This window comes from Phyllobates terribilis, unplaced genomic scaffold (assembly GCF_046119375.1).
Source record: "Phyllobates terribilis strain yellow unplaced genomic scaffold, ASM4611937v1 Scaffold_4849__1_contigs__length_56612, whole genome shotgun sequence".
In the NCBI taxonomy this organism is placed as follows: Eukaryota; Metazoa; Chordata; class Amphibia; order Anura; family Dendrobatidae; genus Phyllobates; species Phyllobates terribilis.
Genome location: NW_027367598.1, coordinates 43470 through 54476, shown reverse-complemented (window position 1 = coordinate 54476; position 11007 = coordinate 43470). Strand labels below are relative to the sequence as shown.

Here is an 11007-nt window from a genome sequence, read left to right as displayed (position 1 = left end):
GATATGGCGTTTTTTTTGTGTTTTATAGGTATGGAATGTTAATAATATTTTTTGTAAAAAACAATAGGTTATAAATAGATGGTTATTAAAAACTTAAATATAAAAATAAAACTTTTTCAGGTTGGAAAATAATTTATTTCTTGAATTTAAAAGAATGAATTATGGTTACAATAAAAAATGTAATAACTTGAGTTCATATAAAAAAAGGAGAAGATACATATTTAAGTTAGAATGAAATATGCAATAAATTAAGCATTAAAAAAATTCCTACAAAAATTCTATAATTATAGGTTATTAAGATTGAGATAATGGAAGATTAGATAAAGGCCTTTTGCGTTTCTAATATATAAAGGAATCTGCAAAGAGAAAGCACTCACCAATTATGATAGCTTCTTCGATGTTTCTTAAAAAACAGTAGAAAGATCAGTAAATCTAAAATAGAAACAACTTCATGTGGAGAGAAAAGAAACATCTTTCGTTAAATTAAAGTTAATTTTGATGATTCATTTTCCTTGTAGGAATAGGCTTTTATTGCATTTCTAGTGAAAGATTCTGATGCTAAAATCATTTTCCTTAATCGACGTTCGATTGATTTCACTTTTCCTCTTCAAGCTGAATCCTTGGTAGACCTTCAGAAGTATCACACCTACACGAAGGCCATCAAGCATGTCTTGCATGTACCCGGACAAATCTTTCCTATAGTTACGGACATTCGTTATCTTCTCTCTAAGTTTGCAGGTACGCAGATCATACACTGTTTTAGGGAAGCAAACAAGGCGGCTGATCAACCTGACCTCTTGGCATCACCTTCGAGTACAACAGAGCACGTCAATTCCACTCGCGCTCATCTGCGTCTCATGCACGACTTTCAGTTCACTGACGATTAGGTCAGGATGACGAGTGCTCACCAAGTGTCTCCCTCGTGTAACACTCGTCATTTTTTTCTCTAGGTTTTGTAGCGTCATCCACTCGAATGTTGCGGAAAAGCCTTCACCTTTGAGAAGATCCTAGGATTAGCCATGTATAAAAAAAATAAAATAAAATAAAAACGTTTGTACCATCTCAAATATTTTTGCACATTTTTGTGTACATATGAGAACGTACATTTTCGTCATATTAAAGGTTTAAAACAGTAGTATCTACTTTTTTATACTTTGTTGGCAAGAGTGAATAACATGAATGCCACATACTTTCAAAAATGAACAAAAAATACACATCTAAATGAAGGATATCTTCACATTCAATTCAATATACGAATAGAAATAAAACAAAAAACAAATTTAATACATGATATAATTCATATTTTTCATTCGCTGAAGTTCAACACAAAAACGTGTCGAACATAACATGGATATTCACCAATTACTTGAAGTAACAAATAGTTCTTTGTTCTAAAAACATATCATACTCACATATATCATGTTCACTTCAAACACGATTAAATCTAAAAAATCAAATTATATGTGATAAAAATTATTAAATATTTAAAAATATGTTGCACTCAAGTCATTCGAGTATATATTAAAATTAATTGATTATTTAGGTCAGTCAATATTTCATGAACATGCTTAGTGTTTAGATATTTTTAAAATTTCATCGTGCAAACGTGTAAAGTAAAGTATTCAAATTAAATTATTACATTAACTTATTCAATGTTCTAAAAAATGTTAGGCGGGAGTTAGGTAGTGAGGGAGGTTTTAGCGCCTAGACGGATTAAAAATTATTAAACATCTATTATATTTGATGACTACATTGTTTTTAAATTTATTATTATTTATCAAATTGTCTTCGGATTAGATTATGTATTTTATTACAAACCTTATTATATTAAAATAAATTAAAATTCATTATAGTTTTCAAAAGATTATTGTTTTTAAAAAAATTAGACCTTTTTTGTACTAAAAAAGCTAGGCGGGGTGCAAGAGGTGGGCAGTCACTACTAGAAAACAACCTTTTTGCGACGGATTTTAGCAACGAAATCCAATTCCGTCTCAAAGAGTGCTAAATAGCGATGGATTTGGCGACAGATAGGGCACCCGTAGCCAATACTAGTAAAAAATAGGCATCATACATCTCGCCGGATTAGCGATGGATATCCGTCGCTAATCCGTCATTACTTTAAATTTTTAATTGATTTAGCGATGGATTAGTCATTCTGTTGCTAAATCTTAGATATTTTCTAAGATCAACGATGGACTTCTCCAAGTCCGTCGCTAAACTCACCCCGGTCCGCAGTTTAGCTACTGGTTAGCGACCGATTTCTTAATCCGTCGCTAACATTGGAGGTCTGTGATATTGCAACGGATTCGTCCATCGATAATCCTCTTCTTCTTTACAATCGCGATCGTCTTTTTTTCCCCGCACTTAACATAATCCGCCGCTCTCCCTCCATTTTACCGAGGTTCCGCCGCCTAGGGTTTCACCTCTCCCCCGGTGTTCGCCTCCTCCCCCGGTGTCCGGCCCCCTCCTCCCCGGCCGCCTCCCTCCATTCCTCTTTTCCTCCGACCGCTTCTTCCCTTCGTCTTCAGCCCCTTTCGACGGGAATATTCGGCCCCTCCCTCCATTCCTCTTTTCCTATGCGTTTTCGGGTCTCCACCGGAGGGTTCGTCCACCTCCGGCAGTTTCCGGTGCTTTCCGGCCATTGTTTCCAGCTCCGGCGCTTTCATGCCTTCGTCTCCACCTCCAGTCTTTGTTTCCGGTGACTTGCTACAGAGAAGCGGTAATTATTTCTTTAAAAGTTATATTTTATTATAATATAACTTTTAAAGAAGAGGTAATTATTTAATCTGTACTCCACTCATACAAGTGGGATGACCTAAAGCAAACTGGATAAACTTCATCGATAATCCTCTTCTTCTTTATAATCGCGATCGTCTTTTTTCCACGCACTTAACGTAATCCGCCGCTCTCCCTCCATTTCACTGAGGTTCCGTAGCCTAGGGTTTTGCCTCCTCCCCGGTGTCCGGCCGCCTCCTCCCCGGCCGCCTCCCTCCATTCCTCTTTTCCTCCGATTGCTTCTTCCCTTCTTCTTCAGCCCCTTTCGACATGAATATTCGGCCCCTCCCTCCTTTCCTCTTTTCCTATGCGTTTTTGGGTCTCCATCGGCGGGTTCGTTTCCACCCCGACGGTTTCCGGTGCTTTCCGGCCTTTGTGTTCAGCTCCGGCGCTTTCATGCCTTCGTCTCCACCTCCGGTCTTCGTTTCTGATGACTTGCTACATAGAAGAGGTAATTATTTCTTTTAAAGTTATATTTTATTATAATATAACTTCTACAGAAATAATTTCCAACGACTTGCTACATCGAGGACTTGGAATTACATATTTTGAAGAATGGGTTTGTGAAAGATTACCAAGTATGGATTTTTCAATGTGAGGGGACCGTTTTGAATCCCCCTCCCCTACCGGAGAATGATGTCAAGGGGATGAGTTCGGTTCCACTCAAATAATGATTCTCAATGTCGTCGGTTCAGATGTAGACTTCCAAGAAAATGAGCCCCTGAATGCAGAAGCCCATAATTTTTTTGATATGATGTGAGCGGTTGAACAAGAAATATGGTCAAGTAATATCAGACACTCTATGTTTTATGCATCTGCTAAAATGATGGATATCAAGTGTCGACATCAGAGTTCAATAGGTTTAATAGAAGACAAGTGTGAATTCATATTAGAACTGCTCCCGCACGACAGCAATATGCCAATGAATTTTGTTAATCTAAAGAAGCTGGTTAAGGGTATGGGGTTGTCGGTGGAGGTAATCGACTGCTGTTTATATAATTGCATGATTTACTGAGGAAGGAGGATGCAGATCGAACTCATTGCAAAGTTTGTAATTACCCACGGTGGAAACCTATGACCCAAGGCAAATCCGCAAGAAGAAAGGCTAACGTTCCCTATAGGAAAATGTTTTAGTTTCTAATAACTCTGAGGCTATAGAGTTTGTATTCTTCAAAAGCAACTCTCCACTATATGACGTGGCACGCAAACCATTTGATGGTTGGTGGCAGTATGTGTTACCCGTCTCAGTCTTCGGCCTGCAAACGTTTTAGTGAGTTGTATTTTGATTTTGCCCATGAAGTGAGAAATATCATATTAGGCTTATGCTCTGATGGGTTTCAATAATTTAGCAACTTCGGGCTCAATATTCGTCATGGCTGGTTATTTTGACGCCCTACAATCTCCCCACAGGCATGTGCATGAAGGATGAGTTTATGTTTATGACGGTTTTGGTCCCGGGGCCTAGAAAACCAAAAAAACAAAAGGATATTTTTCTACAACCGTTGATTGCAGAGTCAAACCAATTGTGGTAGTGTGGAGTCAAAACATACGACACTGATAAATGCTAGAATTTTTAAGTGAAAGCAGCTCTTATGTGGGCAATTAATGATTTTCCCGCCTATTCTATGTTGTTTGGCTGGAGCACTGCTGATAGACTAGCCTTCCCTTACTACATGGAAGAGACAAATACATTTACGCTGCCCAAGAGTAGTAAACAATCATGGTTTGATTGCTCCCAAAATTTTTGCATCCACGTCATTCATTTCGTTGATATGTTACTGATTTTCGTAAATGCAAACGACAAAGAAAAAGACTTACGGGTGTGAGAACTGGAGATGAAATGTTAGCTGAGTTGGGTCGTTTGGGGTTTAAGAGCGCATATGATCCTGGAGCGAAAGATACTAATGTAGTACTGCCCAAGACACATGGGTGGAATAAAAAAGTGTCTTCTAGGATTTGCCTTATTGGAGAATGAATGTCATTTGGCACAATCTCGTTGTCATGCACATTGAGAAAACTGTGTTCAATAACGTTTTCAATACCGTGCTCAATGTCCCCGGGAAAAACAAAAGACAATGCAAAATCTAGGGAAGAGTTGAATGACATCTGTGATTGGCCTGAGCTAGTTAAAGATACATCGACTGGAACATTTCCAAAAGCAACGTATGCTTTGGATAGGGATTCAAAAAGAGTTTTGCTTGAGTGAATAAAAAAAATAATGTTTCCAGACGGGTACATGTCCAACTTGTCTAGATGTGCCGATCCTAATAACCTGATAATGCATGGAATGAAAATTCATGACCCGAGCGGTTTGATGTCACCCGAGCGGTTGAGAAGAGATGAAACTTGTGATATGGACGTCGATGATGATGTCGACAAACTATCATTTTCAAACTGAAGGGACGACCGCTGCATGGTAGCACCAAGAGATATCTTGATGATGAAGAGATTATCGCTGCTAGGACCTATTTTCTTCTAAACTGTCCCGAAATCGAAGCTCATAGAAAGTAAGAATTAATATATAGTGCAATCTTATACTAATACAATCTTATATCTACTCGACGGATGTGATTTAATTTGGGTCTTTTCCTTTTAAAGGGTTTTCGTGGATGAGTTGCGCGAAAGGAACCGTGGAATAAGCGAAACAGAATTGAAAGAAAGTTGGAGAATGACTTTGCCTCCTGGTTCGAACTTCATGTAAGTATTTCCAAGATTCCTTTATTTTGAGTCTTGCAAAGTGTTGTAACTCTTACAACTACTAGAGGTCAAGGATCCAACTGTCTATACCAATCTATTCATTCTCAGCCTTGCAACAAGACTATGTAAAATGGTCAACACATATAAAGGATAATATGTAAAAGGCTTCAAGTTCCTTACTCCACAATACGAGCAGGACAAACTTACAATGAATAGCGGTGTTTGCATAAGGGGAAATAATATGTCGAGGGCAAAAATGACTTTTATGCAGTGTGGACAGGCATAATTGCGTTAGAGTATCCGGCTCTGCCAATGACGAAAAACCGTCATATTCAAATGCGAGTGGTTCAAACCTACGGATAGTGGCACAAACACTAACACTCGATACAACATGGTGAATGTTAATCATAGACGTAGGTACAATAAATACAAACCATTCATTTTTGGCAGAACATGCCGACCAAGTTCACTACTTGCCATAACCAAGTAGAAGACAGGATAAAGTAAATTGGAGGTAAATATGCAAGATTAAGGCACAATCAGAGCTTGACATGCCCGAGACAATTATCCCGACCTTCCAAGACAACTTCGAAGAAAATCCCCTTATCGTTGAAATAAACGTAGATCCCACAAATTTAGCTGATCGAAATGAAGAAGCCACTGAAGATGCGTCGCAAATTCCTCTTGTCAAAGAATCAGAAGATGACTTTCCATCATCAGAGGAAGAGGAACTTGACTGATGTAGAGTTCAATGTGTTAGATTGTTCTTTATATGTGGAACTTTTTATTTTAAGATTTTGTAATTAGTTGTAGTTCACTTTCAACATTTTAATATATTAAGTTGTTAATTATATGTAAACTATCCAATTTAACATATATGTTTGATGATATGAGAGGCCAGGATGTTACGGGTGATCCCACTAGAGTTGGTCGCGGGCGAGGCCAGGGTCGAGGCCGAGACTAAGGACAGGGTAACCTGATAGTGGGTGTCCTCGAGGTCAAGCCGGTCCAGGACATTCCGGCTGAGGGCGACCATGCTGTAACCGTCGAGCAACCACATCAGGTGCGGAGCGGGTCGAACCCCGAGTAGAGCTGGATGTCTGTGGTAGAGAAAAGTGTTATCCAGACCCCAGCAGGACAATGATGCATGGATGTGGACGAGTCTCCCGTTCTTTGTGAGAAATCTTCAGAAAGTGCTTTTTTCGGAATGGTCGGGCCTGGCAGTTTCATACTTCTGAGGAGACCAATTATTACTTGGAGGAGTTTAAGGTAATTATTTATCCATTTTAATGTTTAAGAGTACAATAATGTAAAAATACAAACTAAAACATGTTGTTTATGTTTTGTGGAAAGAATATCGGTGGGACGAGACGGAGTACAGCGATGTCGTCATCAATAAGGTAATCATGAAGCATGCTGCCAATAAGTACAAGGACGTCATTCCCAAGATGAACACGTCGAGCGAGAGACATCACCCTTTGAGCGAGGAGATCTGGCTGCCTGGAAGGCCTTCTTGGATTTAGAGGATGAAAAAGAAGAGGTCTAGAACGGCTCATTCCAATCGGATGAGCGAGCCTGCAAGTTAAGGCACTGGCCGAGTACGTCATATAGCATGATCTCGTTCCTTCATCAAGCATTTAGAAAGCATGGTTTGATTTTTAATTTTATTTTGATCATATAATGATATCTTTTAATTTTCTGGCAAAATTTGTATTGTTTTTTGTTAGTCTAAAGAGCTCGGTCGCAAGCCGAGCGCCCCGGAGTTGTATACTCGTCTACACACCACGAGGAAGGACAAGAATGTCATGGTGGACAAGAGGCTTGCTGCTCCATCCCATCCGTCGACCGGAGAGGGTGGTTGCTCCAGCATAGATGACGTGGACGAGACTCAGTTGTTTCCGGATATCGAGGGCATTAATAAGAAGCATCGGGTGTAAGGACTCGGTTCAGTGGCTAGTGCATGTATTGATACATCTCACAGCAGGGCACATCCCGGCTTAGCACGAGCCAACTCATCTTTACAAGCTAATGAAAACGAGGTTCAGCACCGTGTCCACAAATCCAAGTGCAAATGGAGGAGAAAATGAAACAAATGGAAGCGCAAATGTAAATGCAGGCGCAAGCGCAGGCACAAATACAAGAGAAAATGGCCGAGTTAATTCGGGCTGAGGTGGCGAAGTTGATACCTACCCTTCCTCCGAATTATCGCCCAATACTACATCGTCGTATACGATCTGTATGAACTATTTTTGTGTTGTTTGTATGAACTATGCTTGTGAACTATGCTAGAAGATATTATTGCGTGTTTGTGTAAAATTTGAATGTCGGTTTTCTGAATGTTAATGTTGGATTTTCTTTTAATATCGTGTTCGTGAAAACTTTTAATTGAAAAAAGGCAAAATGGCGTGAAACACAAAAAACTAAATTGGGAAGCATCGATGTCGATAAAAAGATTTATTACAATTATATAGAGACGGATTGGTGACGGAATAACGACGGATTAACGAAGGGAGGTGACGACTTAATGGCAAGGTGGAGACGGAATTGTGATGGAATAACGACGGATTAACGACAGTGTAGCGACAAAATGACGACGGAATGGCAACGGTGTTTGCGACTGAATTGCAACGGACCCCGTCACCATTCTGTTTGACCAAGACCCTCGAACATTTGGATTTGGTGACAGATTTCCGTCGCTAATTACGGACCATCCGTCGCCGAAAAGTCTCCCAAAGGTCTCGGGAGAGACCGGATTTTGTGACAGAATTCCATTGCTAAAAGCGTCGCAGATTCGGAGACGGACACCATATCCGTAGCTGATTTCAGTTCGTCACCAAAATGGGAGTGACGGATCCCACCCGTCGCAACTTTTGTTTGGAGACGGAATATCCGTCGCTAATCATTTGTATTCTAGTAGTGAGTGCACCAGTGCACTACTAAGAAGTGCATCATTTCACTTGGTAGTGCACTCGCAAGTACATTGACAACTGAGGAGTACACTATTTGGTAGTGTACCAGTAGTGCACTCACAAGTGTACCAGCAATCCACTCGCAAGTTCACTTAGTAGTGTGTTGGAGAGTGCACAAGTAATGTGCTGAAAAGTGCATCAGTAATGTCATGAAAAGTACACCAGTTGTATGAGTTTGCACGAAAAAATAGTCCGCACCGGACTCATGTTATATATATATAAATATATAAAGATTGACCTTATTTGAAAAATATTGAAATGCTCTACTAAATGGACCGGGATGTTCTCATTCTTATTAAGCTGAAACTACATTCCTTACTCTATCTTGACCCACCATCGTTGCAACCTTTCTTCTTTCAGTCATGTACTGATGGGGCCTCCATTAACGTCTCTGTATCTTTTCTTCCATAGGGTATTCACAATAATGGTATACCATCACAAACAAAAACAAAAGCATTAGAATGATACACCTATTTCACTCGTGTAGTCCTCTAACCATATATAAAGTACTCTCGCAAACAAAAATACAAACAATACATCAACCACGTTGATAATATAGATGTTCACAACAATCCTCTTTTTCACTGTAAATACAAATATTTATAAAATATAAAATAATATATTGAAATGATTGATAGTTCGTGCGAAACACGAATGTTTAGTACTAGTTAATAATAAAAAGAAACCAGGAAATGGAGTATAATTTTCACGAGTTAAAACGATAATCATACGGAAATAATTGAGATTTAAAGCATACTTAGTTGAAACGAGAGGAAGCAGTGTCCTATTACATCTCTGATTTATAGATTTCAATTTCCTAGGAAACAAGAAACGATACACCACACTAACAATTCAACATCAAGGTTCGACGAGGTTCTACTTAGAATCAGTAATTGTACTCATCCGTCGAATCTCCTCCACAAAAGCATATAGATTGGTGTTTGACGAGCCTCCTTGTTGATATGCCTTAACAGCCTTCTCCTTCCACTCTACCACTTTCCTCCTCATCTCCTCTGCCTTAGGCCCCACCATCGCTTCCCTAATACACCTCTCCACCTCCTCCCTAAGAACCACCTTACTGCTCTGCTCTCCGCGGCCCATCCTCAATGCAACTCCGAGTACGTCCACCAGGAACTTGGCATCTGTCAGTTGATCCCCCCATTGAGGAAACGCCACCATCGGAACCCCCGATGTCAACGCCTCCACAGTCGAGTTCCACCCGCAATGCGTGATGAAGCACCCCACCGATGGGTGATCAAGAATTTTCTCTTGCGGACTGTACCCAGTCACTAATCCGACGCTATGATCATCGACCATGTTCTTGGGTAGAATGTACGGCTCTAAACCGGAGCTGGGATCAGGTGTTCTCACCACCCATAAAAACGGAGCTCCCGAGTTTAGGATCCCGTTTGCGAGCTCGTCTACTTGATCCTGCTTAAGATGCACCAATGACCCCAAACAGACGTAGACAACAGATGATAGAGGTTGAGTGTCGAGCCAATCCAGGCAAGAGCAAGACACGTCAGCAGCCGTCTTGATCTCCGTGTTCGCAGCAACGGGGTCGTCTCTAAACAGAGGGCCGATAGACCTGATTATCGGACAAAGCCTGGTGGAGAAGTTAATGGTATCGGACTCGAGCTCGTCGAAGGTGTCCATGATGATGCAAAAGGACTTGCTGAGATTGTCGAAGTCCTGAAGCCGCGCCTCCCTCATCAAAGGGTTGGAATAGAATGGGTGGAGTAAACCGTGGAGCTCGTCCCACTTCAATAGGGGCAAAGTCGGAATTTCCACGTCGGTGTAGGGGTGGTCTTGGGTCGGGAAGGGTACAAGGCGGTTGTAGTAGTAGTAGAAAGTAAGGAAGGAGGTGCAAGACTGGGCCCACACTGTGGCCAACGGGATACCGAGCTCCTCAGCGACGTCGGCGACCCAGGGGACCACGTTGCCGTTGATGAGACAGGTCACCGGGAGGCCTTCGTCTGAGACGCGTTGAATCATCTTCGGGAGCTGGTTGAGGCCGGCAAGCTTTAGCTTGGAGTAGAACTCCGGGAACTGCGTCCTGTTGGTCACACGGGCGGCTCCGATGTCCAGGAAGTCGAAGCGGAGAAAGCCACGTTCCCCAACCGGGTATACGCGGCCCGGAACCATGCCATTGGCTTCGGCAATTTTCTGGCCAACGATGGCTGAGGTGCAGAATGTTACGAGGAAGCCGCCTGTTGAGGCGAGGTGTTTGGCCAGACGGAGCAAGGGGTTGATTTGGCCTTGGACCGTGTAGCTCACGATGAATACGTGAGGGGTTACGGGGGTTTCCGAAGCCATTAATCTCTAAATTTGTTTTTCGGCTTATATCATTAGCTACGTTTGTAAATTGAGAAGGTGGCACAATTCGTTTATGTATTGATTACATGATTGGGTTCGTAACAAATTTACATTAAAAGTAAGCAACATTGCTAATGGCTGGACCTAAAGCTTAGGTTTCTAAATTATAAACAACATCACCCACTACCTACCATCAATCAATCAATATTTATAATCAAAATATAATAACCAATATTTAAGATTACATGTG

General features: G+C 41.0%; 1 protein-coding gene across 1 annotated transcript; it reads right to left on the bottom strand.

Annotated features, from left to right (window-relative positions):
* Positions 1 to 9317: 9317 nt before the first annotated feature.
* On the bottom strand, positions 9318 to 10757 carry LOC141249609 (uncharacterized). The gene has a single exon (XM_073669708.1). The coding sequence runs from the start codon at positions 10755 to 10757 to the stop codon at positions 9318 to 9320; it is 1440 nt and encodes a 479-aa protein (XP_073525809.1).
* Between the last annotated feature and the right edge of the window lie 250 nt (positions 10758 to 11007).

Excerpts from the sequence above, each read along its gene's own strand:
- LOC141249609 (XM_073669708.1), bottom strand. The coding sequence starts at position 10,757 with ATGGCTTCGGAAACCCCCGTAACCCCTCACGTATTCATCGTGAGCTAC.